General features: G+C 37.0%; 2 protein-coding genes and 1 non-coding gene across 3 annotated transcripts in view; 2 read left to right on the top strand and 1 right to left on the bottom strand.

Annotated features, from left to right (window-relative positions):
* HACL1 (2-hydroxyacyl-CoA lyase 1) overlaps positions 1–18,093 on the bottom strand; it is a 33,776-nt gene extending 15,683 nt beyond the window's left edge. Inside the window, exons 1-9 of the mRNA XM_019667149.1 lie at positions 17,603–18,093; positions 17,312–17,416; positions 12,301–12,341; positions 11,657–11,737; positions 10,447–10,519; positions 8,218–8,295; positions 7,057–7,151; positions 4,845–4,957; positions 2,479–2,614 (exon numbers count right to left, since the gene is read on the bottom strand). Coding sequence (XP_019522694.1) covers positions 2,479–2,614; positions 4,845–4,957; positions 7,057–7,151; positions 8,218–8,295; positions 10,447–10,519; positions 11,657–11,737; positions 12,301–12,341; positions 17,312–17,416; positions 17,603–17,692 — 812 coding nt within the window. The 5' untranslated portion in view covers positions 17,693–18,093. The remainder of the gene's footprint in view (positions 1–2,478; positions 2,615–4,844; positions 4,958–7,056; positions 7,152–8,217; positions 8,296–10,446; positions 10,520–11,656; positions 11,738–12,300; positions 12,342–17,311; positions 17,417–17,602) is intronic.
* Positions 10–83, top strand: TRNAR-CCU (transfer RNA arginine (anticodon CCU)). Its single transcript has one exon. It is a non-coding gene; the product is annotated as a tRNA-Arg (tRNA).
* Positions 17,928–18,395, top strand: part of BTD (biotinidase) — a 40,997-nt gene continuing 40,529 nt past the window's right edge. The window contains exon 1 of the mRNA XM_019667150.1: positions 17,928–18,006. The gene's annotated coding sequence lies outside the window, so the exon portion shown is untranslated. The remainder of the gene's footprint in view (positions 18,007–18,395) is intronic.

Genomic DNA, 18,395 nt, shown 5'->3' with positions numbered 1-18,395 from the left:
TGGAGGGACGGCCCATTAGCTCAGTTGGTGAGAGCGCAGTTCTCCTAACACCAAGGTTGTCGGTTCGATTCCCACATGGGCCACTGAGCTGCACCTTCCATAACTAGATTGAAACAACTACTTGACTTGGAGCTGATGGGTCCTGGAAAAACACACTGTTCCCCAATTAAAAAACAAAAACAAAACAACTACAAGTGGAAGGATAGATTTGCTTATAGATACTCTATAATCCTTGAAATTGTTGATTCAATTAATTATAGCCCTTTACAACCTTTTTTACACTATTAATGTCATTAATATTATCTTCTTAAAATTTGGCTGGAATGAAAATAAACTTCAGTTCAACTCAAGTTAAAGTACATTTAAAAAAAAAACTTAGTATAAGAATTCATTTGGTTTCTGTACAATGTATACTAATATAAAAAAGGTATAATCTACTAAAAAAGCATTAAATGACCAACAATTAAAGATTGCACAGGAAACATTACATTTTAAAAACCCTCAAAATGAATTTTAATGTGTGCATGACAATATGAAAAAGACCACATGCATAATGGTGACAAACTGTGGAGAGGGAGGGAGGACATGGGATCAGGAAAGACATGTAGGGACTATAAGTGAACCTATAATTTTTTGTTTCTTAAAAAAAATAAAAATAAAACTCTAAAGCAGGCAATGACATATTACTTAATATTATGTTATAACTGATAAAACTTATATAACATAAGTGTTCAATAAATTATTCCCTCTTGTTGGTATATTGAGAATATTTCATAATATATTTCAAGAAATTTAAAAAAGATGTATGGTTTTTCAAAAAGTGTTTAAAAATCTAAAAGGAGGAGACATCCAGTGCCACCCAAGAGTGTCTCCCACTGATTACAACAGAAAACTGAACAAAATAGAAAAAGCAACTACCTGAGAATTCTGAAAAGCGAACAATGGTAGGTGGATTGGGAGGGGAGTCAAAGAAGTGACCCAAACAGCGGGTGAGTTTCCAAGGTTTTCCCCGCTCCTGGCTTTGACTCAAGGCAGCCCTAGGTGCAGAACTGGAGAGCTGCAAAAACCTGGAGAAAAGCTGTCTTTTTGGACAGAGAATCAGGAAAAAGGACCCCTGTAGGCCGGAGAGCATAACGGGAAAAGCTCAGAATTTTCTTTTTCTCTCTCCCAGCCATGCTGAGGGCAGTCCTATTGCACAGCAGCGTCGTGGTAGCTCCCAAGCAGATAAAATTCCAAGAAAAACATAATTGTTCAGGCAAATAGAGCTGAGCAAAGGGTCCCCAGTCATCTGAAGAGTATGGGGGCAATCTTCTCATTTTTTATCTTTCTTTTTCCTCTGCCACTTTGCGTCAAAGGCAGCACTGATGGTGTGGTACTATAATATAAGGCAGCAGCAAGGGCCAGGAAAAGGAACTCCTAGAAATCCGAAGAGGATGGGGGGGCTACCTCCCAGCGAGAAAAGAAATCCCTAACTTTGGATATGAACCAGCACATGTCTGGGGCTCACCTCTGAGCTGGGCACAGACCCAAAATTGCACAGCAAAAGCTTTGAAACTGAAGTGACCCTGGAACTACTGCTGCCCACAGTAAGACAGAACTTGCAGTCTTAACCTAACCAGGCTAGCTACTTGCTAAAACAAACAAACAAACAAATCAACATTCTACAGAGGATTTCAATATGCCCTGACTCTCACAATATAATATTCAAAACTCCAGGATACAATCCAAAATAATTCAACACACAAAGAAACTGAAAAATGAGACCAATTTCCAAAAGAAAAGATAATGAATAGATGCTAATTCTATGATGACCCAGATGTTGTAATTAGTAAACAAAGACTTTAAAGCAGCTAATATAACTATTAATATGTTCCATAAGGTAAATAAAAATATTGTTGACATAAATGGGAAGATAGAAGGTCTCAGCAGAGAAATAGAAAATATAAAAGAGACAGAAGAATTAAAAAGAATTGAACAGATTTTCAGGGACCTATGGGACAATATCAACATGCCTAATATTTGTGTTATTCCAGGAGAGGGGAAAGAGACTGGTGTAGAATAACATACTGGAAGAAATAATGACCAAAACCTTTCCAAATTTGGTGGAAGATCTCTATTTACAAATTCTAGAAGATTAGAAAACACAAAACAGGATGAAATAAAAGGAAACCATGTCCAGACACATCATAATCAAACTGCTGAAAACCAAAGATAAAGAAAAATCGTGAAAGCAGCCATAGAAAAACATCATATTACACATAGGTGAACAACGATGCAAATGACTGCAGATGTCTCATCTGAGAGTGGAGACAGTGGACAACATCTTTAAAGTGCTGAAAAGTCTTAAGAAGAAACAGGTGTGCTGAACATTACATGATTCTTTTAGAACTTCTCCTAGAGTCATTAAAGTCACAAAATAACTTAAATTAGCCTTAAATCTGCCAACCCATTGTATTTAAAATCTGGAATGCCACGCACCTGGATCTGGCCGCACCTACACAGTTTGGATGGTTGTCAGGAAGAACACCCTTTCCCATGGGAGTGGGCAAAAACGGCAATTGACACTGCTCCACCAACGTTCTGATCCCCTCCTCTGCATGGGCATAAGCAGCGCCTACAAGAAACGCAAATGTGTTGGACAAGTCAGTTAAGCTCCAGACCCTGACCATGTGAAAACTGCTTTTAGAACTTCTCAAATGTTCTCCTGCTTACACAGGGCTTCAAACTCAAAACAAATGGCTATGGTTTTTATCTTGGATATTTTAAAATGTTTAGGAAAGCAATAGTTCTAATTTCTCCTCCAATAATATTCTCAATTATTCTGAAGGATGCCTATGCCAAAATAAAAGTTGCATCTCACATCTCTTGCTGTTCTCAGTCGCCTGTTCCATGCTACGGTCCCACTGAATTACTCTTCACTCAGATGGGTAAGTAAGGATGGACTGCACTGATGGCGGAAGGCTCTCTCTAACCTCATACAGTGCTCCCCACCATCAGCTAACCTGGACTGGTGTTCTAGTCTAGGCATGGAAAGTCTAAGAAAGGCCTAAGTTTCTAAAGCTCTGTAGATCTCTCCACAGGCTACACAATTTTGTGACTCCAACAGGACTAACCCAAGTGGGTCACATATCATTTGTACAGTGCGTGCCTGCAAAATAACCATCTGCCCTATTTCAATGACACTGTAACCAACTCACTGTCTGAATCTGGAGATGACTTCATGTTTAATGTCATCAAGGCCACTATAGTTCTTTTTAGCCATTTAGTTTTTATACTCTTTTTCAGAGCTAGAATATTACTCAGTACATATTTGGAACTTATAATTCTCTGCTGAATCTCAGTAAACAGTATAGTGCACATTCAGATTCAGTATAATGCTCCCCTCCTAAAACTGCCTTAGAATCTTTTCGTTTCCATGTACGATGAAAAGTAGTTGCTTTTTCTCAGCCAGAAAGTTTCCTTGTATTCTCCTTCTTGCCTCTATATCTTTGCTCATATAGTGCTCTCTTCCTGGCTGCCTTTGCTCTCTTTGTCCATTCAGTGACCTATCATACATGATTTTCAAGGTGTAGCCAGTGTCATCTCTTTTGGATAGTCCTTTCACACCAACTACATGATCAAATTGTTGCTCTTGCCTTGAGAATCTACACACCACTTAAGATTATACTGCATTTAGTTGTTACCAGGTCTATCTCACAACAGGTGGAGAACATTATTTCTCTGTATACCTCGCACGTGTTTTCTATACTCCCTGCCTTATCATAAGCACTTATCAAATGTCAGTTAAAGGAAAAATGAAAATTAGCATCCACTGAGTGCTTTGTATTTTGTTATTTAAATGTAACAATACTGTTCAGGTAGTTAATATCTCTTTTTTACAAGAGACGTATCTGAGACTCAAAGCAGTTGTTTGGAAGATCAGAGAGAGCTAACACATCATATAGCTACATTCAACTCAGCTCTGACTTCAATTATTTTCTGTTAGCCACCATTTTCGTTGAAACTATTTTTAGTTTCTACATAGTTAGTTCCTAAGTTGATAATTGAGTAACATAGTCATAAGTGATTCATAGCCCCCTCAGTTCTAAAACATAGTGGATACTATAATAAATTGCTGACAAGAGTATAAATTGGTACAATACCTTGGGAGAAAGCAATTTGACAATATGCACCAAAAGCCTTAAAATATGAATACTTTTTAACTTACTTTTCTTTCTGGGAATTTATCTTATATCCTAAATATGGAAAAAGTTTTAAGCACAAACATGTTAGTCACAGCTATTCTAAACAAACAAATTGGCAAAGATTTAAATATTTGCCAGTAAAGTGTTAGTACATACATGAATAGACATTAAAATTTATATTTAGGAAAATATTTAAGACTATGAAAAAAAGTTATAATGTTAAAGGAATTAAGTAGAATATAAAACTTTCTACGTAGTATGATCATAATGTATGTTAAAATACACATGCAAAAAAGGAATAGAAATGTAATACATGTTAAAAATAGTTGTCTTTGGGTGAAGGGACTTCTTCTTTCCAACCTTCTGGGTTTTTCCAAATTTTTTATAACAATCACACATTATTTTTATAATGAAAAAAATGTATTTTACTTAAAAGACCAAAGAAATGCAATAAATGATATTCCTTTAAAAGGACAAGATCTCTAGGGATTCTAGAATAAAGTCTATGATTTTAAAACTAATAAATAGTGCTACATGGATGAAGAAAACTCTTATTTCAATTTCAAACTTTAGAACAGGTGTGAATAATAAAGACAATTTCTAAACAGAATCAGCATTCTTTCAAAAGCCTGGAAGATGTCAAGTTCCATTCAGTGCTACCTTTCCCAATGATAAGGAGGGGCTGTTTGGCGTTCCTAAGAACAGATGCTGCCACGCGTACAGCAGAAGTTTCTGCCATACTGACAGGAGGTGGCATGCAGCACTCCACGTACCTGGAAATAAAGACTTTTGTTTATTAAAAGAGGCCAACTTTCAAAATTTTTATTGTGAAAATATCAAATATCTAAAAAGTTAGGAAAAAACTGTATAATAAACTCCATATACCCACCAAATAAATTCAACTAATATCATTTTACATTTGCTTCACACATACACTCACAAACATGTATATAAAATTTTTTTCCAGAACCATTTTAAAATAAATCATTGGCATCAAATTTAAAAACTTCCCCATGTAGCCCTAAAAGACAAAGATTTTCTCCTACATAACCATAATATCCTTATCACTTATCACATCTAGTAAATTAACAGTTATTCCCCAGTATCACCTAATAGCCCGTCACATGAGTAATTCAGTGACAGGAAATGTGAGTTAATGGCTTTGCATGATAGTAGTAGTTGTAGTAATAGTAAAGAACATACTAAAAGCTAATATGTAATACCTAATATGTGCCATTTATTCTCATTTAAATTTCAACAATGAGGTTAGGTATTACCATTATCTCCCTTTCACCAATGAGAAAAATTCAGAAAGTAACTTGTCCTTAAATGGCATGTGGCCAAGACTGGATTTAACTAGGTCATTCTGTCTCCAAAGTCCACGCTTTTAACTACCTCACTATATTTCCACTCACTGGGTAAGCCAATATTTTAGTGCCACAATATGCATTAGTAAAAGAAATATTAAAAATTGTCATCATGGGCTGGCCGAGTGGCGCGATGGTTGAGATCTGGCTTGGGATGCCAGAGGACCCTGGTTCGGATCCCACATATGAGGGCCAGTGACACTGCCCTCTGCAGCTAAGATGCTGAATGGCGGCTTGACCTGGAGCTGGGCTGCCGTGAGTCGCCAGCAAGGCGTAGGCAGCAGCTCCTGCTGCAGTGGGTTGCCATGGGCTACCGTGTGTAGCCAGCAGCCAGCGTGAGCGGCCATCCAGAAGCCAGGGACTGATTTGCCTTGCCTGGGAAGAGCACAATGATGGTGCCAACTTGGGCCAGTGAAGCAACATCCTCCACAACTAGACTGAAGAACAAAACGACAGCAACTTGTCTGTTCCCCTTCCCCCAATTCCCCAGTGCTGTTCCCATCCCCCCAATTCCCCAATAAAAAAATCTTAAAAAAAAAAATTGTCATCATTTAGTATTTCTGGACACCAAGTCCTCAGTGTTTTAATTTCATTTATTCTAATAAATATCATACTGTACAAAACTTGGGCACATAATACAAAAAGAGGACATTCAAATCTTTATAAAAATTTTAAAGGAGGCTTACAGGGTTAATTTACGTGAGGCTCATCTCTGCCTCCCTGTGCCCAATAATATTATTTTGGGTATCATGATCAGGTATTATGCAGAATAGATGTCCTTTTTGTTTGACTCTCCCAAATACTCGCAGAAACCACTCCTTGGTATACTGAGTGTACAGAAATGCCCACTTTCTTTCTGTAGTTACTAGAGGGCCACTTGGTCCACGACAGCAGGAGGGTACTAAGTGGTACTCAGAGTGCTGCATTAACCCAAGTACCCATCCTTATCAGGAGTGACTTAGATACTAGTGAAAAATGTTTCTTGTACTTATTGTTCACTCAGTGTATATTTAAGGAATAAGGGAACTTGGCAAATCATAGTAACACTGGTGTTGGAATATTTTTAAACCATATTTTTGGTTTTTATGCTGAGTTTAAAAGTTTTTATGCTGAGTTCTAATAATTTTTATTAGACTAAAAGTTTTTATGCTGAGTTCTAATAACTTTTCAACAGTCACCTTATTTCTTGGTTTACACTATGAAGTCTCCAAATAACCATACTACATTAATGAGGATGTTTATTTATGGGTACTGGAAAAGTAATTTCAAATGAGGAACTCATGGAGCTCCAAGTATTTGATTTAGTAAATAAACCCCAAAATAATTACTAAATAATACCATTTTAATTAAGAGACACCCTTTGGCTAGGATTCCGTTTAAGTACTAAATTATCAAAAGTTAAGACAAGTGAAGATTAACTGATAAACTACTAGGTAAATTCTTTTTTAATGGTAAGCATTATAATAACACAATTAAGAAGGAACTCTAGTATAACTATTACTCACTTGACAGAATTCACATCCACCTGAAGGTTCACAAAATCTGCAGGTATGTCAACATAGCAAGCACCTGGACGACCATAAATGCTGCTTCTTACTGCCTGAGTTTATTACAAATAGAAGGAAATGTTTTAAAAATTGCAATCCTTATTATCATATTCCACTCAAAGATAACTTAAAATTGTAACATGAACACTATTTTAATTTCTTTGGACATCTTTAGTTGGAGAAAGAAACAATTTTAATTAAAACTGAAGTACCCTCTATTGATTCTATATACAGTTGACCCTTTAACAACACAGGTGTACCAACTTCCTACACAGTCAAAAATCTGTGTATAGTTTTTGACTTTCCAACACTTGCCTATTGTTAACCTTACCAATAACATAAACAGTTGATCTACACACATTTTGTATGACGTATGTATTATATACTGTATTCTTACAATAAAGTAAGCTAGAGAAAATAAAATGTTATTGGGGAAATCATAAGGAAGAGGAAATACATTTCCAGGACTACATGTATTGAAAAAAATCTGCACGTAAGTGGGCCTGTGCAGTTCAAGCCCATGTTTTTTAAGGGTCAACTGTATTTTAAAACATATTTTTGTTTAAAATGAGAGAAATAAGAAGGAAAATATTTATTTAGAGTTTTCAAATTCATGTCCTATTACACTTTAGTCTTAGAAATTATGTACTAGGCTCTGCCAGCCAAGTCTTTGTAACGTGTCAAATGGTTTCTACAATACATGGTTTTCAAACAGCTCAAATGTAACTTCATATATAAATGTTGGTTAACTAAAATTATAATATGCTGTTTAATCAACTGAGAGATGGTATTATATGCATTAGTTCTAATTCTCAAAAATACTATTTTGAAAAAGTGTAAGAGAAAGGACACCCAGTGTTTCATATTTCTTTTTACTTTTCCATCATTAAAAAAAAATTTTTTTACGTACAGGAGAAACATTTTTTCCAAAATAACTTATCTGTTTCTGTAACACAATGGCAGTGAACATTAAAATTCAAATAGTTCTTTAACGATATAATCTTTAACTGCTTGAATATATTCCAAATTGTTACTCATTCAATTGAGAATAAAAATAGCACAGGTATGAGCAACAAAAAAAATCAGCTGACTTGGAGGTCTTGTAATTAAACACTGTACCTTTTCAATAACAGCGGGAATAGCTTCCATGCTGCTTGGCCGGGCAGAGAACTTGCTATATAATCTACAAGCTTCAACCTATATGCAAAAAGAAAATCACTTAAAATTCAGCTCACAGATCATATTACTCTTCCAAAGGAAGACAAAATGTTAAGTCATTATTTTCTAGTATGTTCATAGGCATAAAATCTTTTTTTTAAAGATTTTATTGGGGAATTGGGGGAGGCGAACAGCGTTGGGGGATCAGGGAAGGGGAACAGACAAGCTGCTGTCCTTTTGCTCTTCAGTCTAGTGGTGGAGGACGTCATTTCACTGGCCCATGTTGGTATTATCATTGCACTCTTCCCGGACGGCGGCTCACAGCAGCTCACAAAAGCGCACACTAGAAGCTGGCCAGCCCCACTGCAGCCTATGCCATCGCTGGCGACTCATGGCAGCCCAGCTCCAAGTGGAGCTGTTGTTCGCCATCTTAGCTGTAGAGTGCTCAGCGTCACTGGCCCTCATGTGGGATCTGAACCGGAGCCCTGCTGCTCAGAGCTGGCATCCCAAGCCAACTCTTAACCAACGCACCACTCGGCCGGACTTGGGCTTTTTCTTAAAAGCCTATACAAAGCACAATCAAATTTCTGCTTCAGCGTGACTCAGGAAGCAAACTGAAATAAGACACCATTTTCATTTCTCAGGTTGGCAAAAATGAAAAACTTAGATAATACCCAGCATCTACAACACAGGAAAACAGGCACTCTCACAAACTGCTGGTGAGAGTATAAATGGGAAGGGAAGTTGACAATGTATGCTAAAAATTAAGATGAGTATACCCTTGGACCCAGAAATTCCACAGCCAGGAATACATAACTTCATCTGTTACATCTTGTTACAATAATAATCTATTTTTACATTTCTGCCAGTTTTCCTGTTACATATTTTGTTGGTATCCTGCTTGGGTCATGTGAATTCAGTAGTGTTAATTTTGCACTATTTAATGTGCTTTGAAGCATTATATAGAACCTGTTTCTCTTGATACTTTTTGATATGAAATCTATGGAACGATTGGTAATCTGAGTCTCACGGCCATGCTAGAAATCTACAGAACAGCTGGTAGTCTCAGTCCCACAAGCATAACAGAATTTAGATTACTCCCTAACTTTCACAGTCATGTCATTTAGTTTTAAGTATTTCCACAAAAAACGGTATTTGGATTTTAAACCAAATCAGTGATCTCTCTCTTCAAATTTTTAATTTAATTTAATAAAGTATTATTTTCCTTTGTAGGAAAGAATATTTGTAATGGACATTATTCTCTGATTTCTTTTTTCCTCTATAAAGTTTTGTAGCCACTTTAAATTTCCTTTTAAATAACTTATCTGCTCTACTTATTTTTCAAATATGTATATCAGCATCTTTTAAATAACTGTTATTCTCTACCATTAAGTAAAATTTCAATTCCCTTTCAACAGTATAAAATATAACTTTTTTATTAACCTATATCGAGATCTAATTAATAGTTTATATTTATTAGTTTAAATCATATACAAAATTCTGTTTATATTTTGAAGTTCTCATAATGATTCCTGATTTACCAACAGACTTTGCCTAATGGTTTTAAACTTTGCTCATAACTTGGTGCAATAAACGCTCAAATATTTTCATATTTTAAGTGTTACTCATTCACGCTCCCCTATTTACTTTTCACAACTATTCTCGAAACTGTAGCATTTGTTGACAAATTCTTTCAAGTTTTTAAAAATCTTTAAGTACTTTCCTGCAGCCATCTAAAATGAACTTGTCCAGAGTCAACTGATAGTCATTTTGAGTAGGAATTTCCTCTCAACCTATCACTTCCCCAAAGTCTGAGACACATAGTCTAAAACCATTTTTATTCCTGCATTTTCGTGATGTGAAAAACTTACATTTAGAGTTTAAAAGCCTGACAAAAGTTTATTTCTTGGATGACTGCTCCTAATCAGAGCCAAAGCTTTCTTAATATCCACACTAAAATTGTCTTTTAGTTGAGGAAAATTAAATTACCTCAGGTTAAAAAAAAAAAATTACCTTAGGTACATCTATTTAATTTTGTTATTTTGCAGACAGAAGTTTTTATTCTCCATAAATCTTTTTGTATGTATGTATGCATGTACTTATTACAGTTGACATATAATATTCTTCACAAATCTTAATGGTGTATGATTATGCTACGAAACTCTAAAGGAAAAATCTTAGAGTTGGTACCTGAGGAAACTCCTGGAAGGCGCCCATTGTTTCCTGACTTCTTTCAGAGGAACCACCAATCACAATCAAGGGCCTGAAATATTCATATTTTTAAAAGAGAATTACAAATAAGATCAACTTTCAATATACTCAGCCAAGTGCCCAATGAATAATAAACACCCAATGAACGTTAAAAAAAAGAGAATGAAAATTACATTTCCCCTTAGAAACTGTAGATTTAAAAAGATTTAGGAAATAACCTGATATGAGAGAACTCTTCCTCAGTTCCAGAAAAATCTGAAATTTATAATAAATGTTTTTCCTCCATGCTCCTCTCTCCTCTGCCCTTTTGGATGCTAATGTTAAAGCTCTAGCTGTGGTGAGGTAAAATGAATTTTTATGCCCTTCCCATTATTCCTGGGATTAAGAGGAGAAAATGTTTTTTTACACTTTCCTAAGTGAGTCTATTTCAAAATGGCAGAATGAGAGAAATTCCTCAGCAATGACATTCTTATCCTTTAAGGGGGAAAAAAAAGATATAGCAAAGCTAAATTTACTCAAAAACTATCAGACCCTAAAGTAAATAAGAGAAAGACTAGAAAAGAAGAAAGGGAAGAAGGAACTATAAGAACCACATGGAAAGAAAGACAAATATGTCCTTCCCAATATTTTATAAATTCATAAATATTTTATGAATCGATTAAAACATAACCCTCTTTAACATGATCTTATTGGTAAACTACCAGAGATGGGGTTTATGGGCAAGGTCAAAGAGTAGGTGCTAAGCAGCTTATAAAGCAAACAATAAATATAGGAATTTCAACTGTCTTGTTAATTGTGCAAGAAAAAATGAAAAATTAAAATTCATTCTTGAATACTGAGCTGGGATCTTTAAAAAAAATTTTTTTCACTTTAAGTAAAGAGAACCATACACACATTCATATATATATATATATATATATATATATATATATATATATATATATATGTATATGTATATAATTTTTCCCCCCCTCAAAATGTCAACAGGGTTTATCTCTAGGTAAAGGAGTTGCTGATAGTTTTAAACTTTTTTCCCCTAATACTCTTCTTAATTTAATTTTTTACTAAGCTATTATCTCAAGCACGTAATTCCAAGTCTTCCCACCCCAGAGCAGCGGTTGCTCCACTGGATAAAATCATGCATTGACATTTTTTAAGAAAATATTTTCAATAATAACAATCTAATTACCAACAGTTCATGTTTGCATTTGCCATACCACCTAAGGCGTGAATGAGACCTGGGCCAGAAACAACAAGGCATACTCCCGGCCTAAAAGTAAAACAGAATTTAGTTAATTAAAAGCTGGTCAAATACAATCCTTGATTCCTATCACTTTAGGGTGAATCATGGTAACCTTCTCGGCAAAACAATGATTAAAATGTCTTTTAGTTAAAAAAAAGATGGAAAGATATCAATCTTCCTGCAAGAAGTAAAGTACATATCATCTTCACATTGTATTTCACTAACCTCTTCATATTTTGCTCCTATTATATTTAAGCTAAACCAAGTTGACTGCATACAGAAGCAATGTTTTGACTGCTTCATACATTTTTGTATGAAAAAAATAAGTGTTCTTAAAATTTTTCCTAACAAGTAAATATAGTGTCAATTGATAGTTGATAGAAAGTAATTCTGAAATGTAGTTTTCTGTCCAAATTTTTTTAATTGACTTGAATGCTTTACACTAGATGACTTCTAAGCTTAAAGCTCTCAAGGAAAATGTATTTTCATATAGTTCAGTTTGCCATTTTACATTTATAAAGTAATTTCTTAGGAACCTCTGTTTAAGACAGGCTTTAAAAGAAATTGAAATAAAATAGACTTTAGTTTACCTGCCTGTCAGATATCCAACCGCAGAGGCAGCATAACAAGCCTACAAAGAAAAAAACACTGGGTCGTAAGCATATTGGGACACTCACAGTAAGTACATGTATAATAATTTACTGTTAAGAGACTAGAACTTCACTGTAAAGAAGGAACTGAAATGCCTTCCATTTTAACAAGTGATGTTCTACCTATAAATTTCAAATAACGGTTTAGTTATCTAACTTAGTTTTTAGTTTTCCAAGAAATTTGTCCATGTCATCTAGTTTACTCATAATATCCTCTTACAATTGCTTAAATATCTTCAGGATCAATAGAAATGTCCTCTTTTCTTATTCCTAATATTGGTAATTTGTGTTTTTTTCCTTTTTTATTCTTCATCAGCCTTGCTAGGGATTTATCAAATTTATTAATCTTTTCAAAGAACCAATTTTTGGCTTTGTTGATTTTTCTCTGTTGTTCATTCGTTTTCCTTCATTGATTTCTGCTCTTGTATTTATTATTTTACTCCTTTCATTTTGGGTTTAATTTAATTTTCTTTTTCTAGCTTCTTAAAATGTAAGCTTAGAGGGCCGGCCGAGTGGCTCAGTTGGTTAAGAGCTCGCTCAAGAGTTTGAGCTCTGAGCAACAGCGGTTCAAAAAATGTAAGCTTAGAGCATTGGTTTTTTTATCTTCTTTACTACTAGATTCATTTATTCATTTGGAACTATTCCAAGAACTGCTTTAGCTATAGTTTACAAGTTTGATCTTATCTTTTCATCATTAATTCAAAATATTTTCTATTTTCCATTTTGACTTCTTCAATCCATTGGTTAATTAGGGTTCATAGAGATGACTCCTTTTTGATTCCTGACATAGATAATTTGTATTTTTTCTCTTTTATTTTTGATCAGTCTACCTTGAAGTTTATTGATTTACTAATCTTTTCAAATATTTATAAAGTATCTATTTAATTTCCAAAAGTTTGGGGATTTTCTAGTTATCTTTCTGTTACTAGATTCTAGTTCATTTCCACATGGTCAGGTTATATACACGGTATGTTTTCAGTCCCTAGTGATCTGTTGAGAGTTCCTTTATGGCCTGTATATGGTTAGTTTATAGCTTTAAATTGTTACTTCAGCTCATAACAGGAAGAGGGGAGGTACTAAATTAAATAAAGATAACCTGGGAAAATGCTAACTGCCCTCTCAAACAAATCCTTTTAGTTTGGAACATTATTTTTTCTAGTATTATTTCTTCTCATTTTTAGAAATAATAATAAATTGGGTACTTTCTAACCTCCATTCAACTATATATGTGGTATACTGAACTTAAATAAATCCATGTTTATGACATAAGTGTAAAAAACTGAAAATAAATTTTTATGAATCATAATCTTAACTGGCACCACTGCCATACGCCCAACTAAGAAGTTACACAAAGGCTATGTACTTTTTCCATATGGCTATTCTCTATTGGTCCTTTTCTCTTTTGCACAAAAGGCCAAATTCACACAGAACAATAATAAGACAACTCCTAGGAAATGTGATGCATAAAATAAAATATCTCCTGCAATAAGAATACTTATTTGGAAACCGAGGAGCACTGCCCACTTATTAAAACAGGGTAAGAAATGCTGCCACAGAATACAAAATAAAAAACAACACATAACAAAAATTATATTCCTCTGGTAATAGATGTTAAAAGTTGAAAAGGAACTGGTTTTATGATCATAAAAAATCTATTTCTCTACCAATTACCTCCACTCACAGGCAGAATAGTGTTTGTAGCACTTAAAAGAACAGACTCTGGATCCAAACTGTTTGGATTCCAATCCCAGCTCCCCTAATTTTCACTGTGTAATTTTGGCAAGTTACTCTGTACCTTGGCTTCCTCATCTATAAAATAAACTACTGTGAGGATGAAATTAGTTAATACATGTAAAACTCTCAGAATAGTGTCTGCACACAATAGGCTCTCAATAGCAATTAAATATTTAACAGTCTGTCTACTTCCTGGAAAACTGGTCAATATATTGAGTTGTCAGAAAAGTCATGACCCATGTTTGCAACAGATGGCACTAGTTCACTTTTGGAAGTACTAGAGTCATTCGCATCTATGGTATTGCTGTGTCATTTGACAGTTCTAGCTTCATTCTGAAAAAAAAATTGAGCGATTTGGTTGTGTTTTGGAGATTTTACAAGTTGAAGACGGAAGACCAAACTGTGCATTTTTGCCATATTTTACTGTTTTACTTCCATAAAGGAAAGAATGCATGTCAAGCTTGTTAAAAGTTGCATAAAGTTTATGGTAACAATGCTCTACAAGAACGTCAGTGCCAATGATGGTTCACGAAATTCTGTGCTGGTGATTTTGATTTCAACAACGCTCCTCGGTCAGGGAGGCCCACCGAGGTTGATGACGGCAAAATAAAGGCGTTGATCGAGTCAAACCCACGTTACACGACACGAGAGATTGCAGAAACATTGAACATCCATCATTCAAGCGTTCACGACCATCTGAAGAAGCTGGGATATGTAAGCAAGCTCGATATTTGGGTTCCGCATGAACTCAAAAGAAGTTCGTTTGACAGCGCATATAAACATCTGCAATATGCTCATTAAACGTGAGGAAAATGATCCTTTTTTGAAGTGACTGATAACTGGTGATGAGAAGTGGATTGTTTACAACAATGTGATGCACAAACGGTCTTGGTCCCAATATGATGATTCACCTCAAATGACACCGAAAGCAGACAATCATCAGAGGAAGGTTATGTTCTCAGTGTGGTGGGATTTTAAAGGTGTCGTGTTTTTCAAGCTCCTACCAAGGAACCAAACAATCAAGTTGAATGTGTACTGTCAGCAATTGGACAGTTTGAGCGAATCCGTCATCCAGAAACATCCAGAGCTTGTTAATTATGCAGGAGTTGTGTTCCATTGCGACAATGAGAGACCACACACAGGTTTGATCACCCGTGAAAAATTATTGGAGCTTGGATGGGATGTGTGGCCACACCCACCATACTCGCCTGACCTTGTGCCATCAGACTTCCACTTGTTTCGTTCTCTTCAAAACTCCTTGCATGGTATAACGTTCAATTCAGATGAGGCTGTAAATCAGCACCTTGTTCAGTTTTTCACAAATAGACAGGTCCTTCTATGAATGAGGAATTATGAAGCTCACTGAAAGATGGCAAAAAGTTATCAAACAAAATGGACAATATATCATTGATTGATCTTTGTTCTTTATATAAGTAAATGACTTTTGAAAACATAGACAAAATATGACATGACTTTTCCGACAACCCAATATGTCTTGATTACTCTAAAGAGCTGATGAAAGACATCATGTCGCAACCAACTACACCTTTCTCTTTAGTACAAATAAGCAATTGGATGCCAAGGCCTCTTCTGCCAGTCGAATGGTTTCTGAATTTGGTTCTCACATTCTCTCTTAATCATCCTGTCATTACCCTTAGTTCAGGTACTCGTTAAGTCTTCCTTTACTACTGCAAAGGTCAGGCTGACTAAGGGACATATGCACTAGGAATGTCCTAAGGGCATCTCAAACTCATTATGTCCAAATTTGAACTCATTACCTTTTCCCTCCAAATTGACTCTTCCCTCTGTATTTCCCATCTGAGTCAGTGACACTGTGATCAAGCAAGCCCAAACCTAGGAATCATCTCCAGAAGAGCCTGTCCTCTCCTTTCTAGCTGGTTAATGACTACTTGTCCTTCAAAACAGCTTATGCATAATCTCCTCCAGGAAACCTCTGACATCTCAGGCTGAGCAGAGTATCCTTTTCTGGGCTTCCACAGCACCCTGGAGATATCCTGATCGCAGTACTCATACCACATTATGAGCATAATAAAACTGTCTCCACAGCTAGGTTACGAGCCCCTCAAGAACAGGAACTGTCCTTCATCTCCATGTTCAGTGTCCAAAACAAAGCACCCAGGACCTAAGGATGCCTTCAACTAAGTTTATGAGGACTGAAACCTTCAAGCTGCCCTTCTGATCCATACTCTATACTACCACAAAAATCATTTTCTAGAATACAAATCTAATTATGTTGCCCACTTATTTATAAAATACTTTAGTCTCACCCAATGCCTATTGAAAAAAATTCTTCCACACTCCTTTTCCAGCTATAGACTCTCTACAACTTCCCCTACATATCCAGTCTTGCAGGCCACCCATGCCTGTAAGCTATCTTGATGGAACAGCATGAACAAACATTGCCTCTATAGGTAATCTTCTCTGTCCTACTCAGAGAACCGGTCACCCTTTATATGCACTGTCCCTTATACATTTATCTGCTTTGAGTTATTACACTAGATAAATTTTTTTTGGTGTGTCTTGCCCTTATCTTCCCAGACTGTGATCAACTTGGAGGTCAAGACTAAACCTCATGTTATATATACTATATAACATGAACGATACTATATAACATGAACAATACTATATAACATGAGCGTTGGCCTTCACCCATTCATCTCCCAGGTGCTCCCTGAGTACCTATCATGTGCAGGGACCACCTAGAGGATACAGATGTGTCAAGAGGAAATAATATCACTGCTCTCCTGGAGCTCACAGCCTAATAGGGAAGTCAGACCAGACAAAGAATACCCAATAATAAACGTATAATAGGTAGTTATGAGAGTGAAGGACAGGAGGCCCAGACTCACACCTGAAAACTGTCGCAATTCTGACACTCGACACTTGGCAGAGCACAACACCGTGTAAAGAGCGTGAACTCTAGACCCAGAATACCTGGACTCAAATCCTGACGCTTTACAATGACAGTTGTCACCTCAGACAAGTTACTTCACTTAACCTGTGTCTCGCTTTTCTCATCTGTCAACTAGGATTAAATAGTTCCTGCCTCAGGATTACTGATATGTGTCTATATTTATTTTGATTGATACGTGTCAAGCATTAGGATAGTGGTAAGCACTGACTGTCTGCAATGAATATTTGCCATTATTATTAATCACTTACAGTAATGTATTCGACTCCCAGCGTCCATACTTACCGCTTGCTCATTCCTCATCCCGACGTATCTGATGCCCAGTTGTTGGGCAGCAATAGCGATTTCGGTCACTGGGATGCCAACGATGCCAAACATGTACTTCACATCCTGGGGGCCAAGAACAGGGGAATGAACGCCCGGGCCCCCGCCACATCTTTCCGACCGGGAGCTAAACGGAGACTCTCATCAGAACGTCCCTCCCTCCCACTCCCATCGCTCTCCTCGTTTCCAAGACAACTCCTAGGCCCTCGAAGGCTTCCGTAGGAGCCTTTCTTTCCAGGCGGGTGGTCGTACTTGCGTTTTCAGGGCCTGGGCGATGATTGTAGCACCGGACACCTCCCTGTCTCTTCTGTCGCTGGGCGCTGCGAAGTTACTTTCCGACATCTCCCACCTAAAAGTTCAACACACTACCGCGCTCTGTAGCCAGCCGATGCAGAGTCAACCTACAAAAGGAACCTGGAAGACGCCCAACGGCCCACGCGCCAATTGTGGGACTTCTCTGACGGACAGGAAGAAGGCAACCAACCGCTTCCAACAGCGGGAAGAGGGGAGGGCTAAAATTAGTGCGCACTCAGGAAGAGATGAGAATGTAAACACCCTCTTCCATCAGGACCGTGTCCTTTCGCGTGCGCCTCCGGTCGAGGGGTCAGAGTGTCAGCAGTTGGAGCTAACAGGAAGCTGCTGCCAGTACAGAGCAGGTAAGAAACCGAGCCTCGGAAGTCTGTCACCACAGACGACTATCCCGAACCTTTTCGGGCCCGCTGTGTCAGGGCTGGAGGCGGAAGGGGGCGTGGCGCAGGCGCTCGCTCCGGGCCCCGCCCCCGCTGCTCTGGGGGCTTTGGGCCCGAGCTGCAAAGGCTGTTGGGACCTGGGACCTGGGCGGCTGGATGGCGCTTATCGTTAGGCAACGTTGTTGTTAGATCGTCTTGTCATGCGTCCGCGTTCTCTGTGTTCTGGGCTTCTTGATTTATGCCTTCATAACTTTGTGGCTTTGCAATCCGTGAGGCATCGTAACAAACAGGTTTACGTTCATTAAATCCAGAAGCAGATGTGTACTCTTTACATTATAGATGACACCCGAGTTTCC

This window comes from Hipposideros armiger, unplaced genomic scaffold, assembly GCF_001890085.2.
Source record: "Hipposideros armiger isolate ML-2016 unplaced genomic scaffold, ASM189008v1 scaffold_486, whole genome shotgun sequence".
In the NCBI taxonomy this organism is placed as follows: Eukaryota; Metazoa; Chordata; class Mammalia; order Chiroptera; family Hipposideridae; genus Hipposideros; species Hipposideros armiger.
The sequence above is the reverse complement of the archived record's forward strand: the minus strand, read 5'-3'. Positions and strand labels throughout refer to the sequence as shown.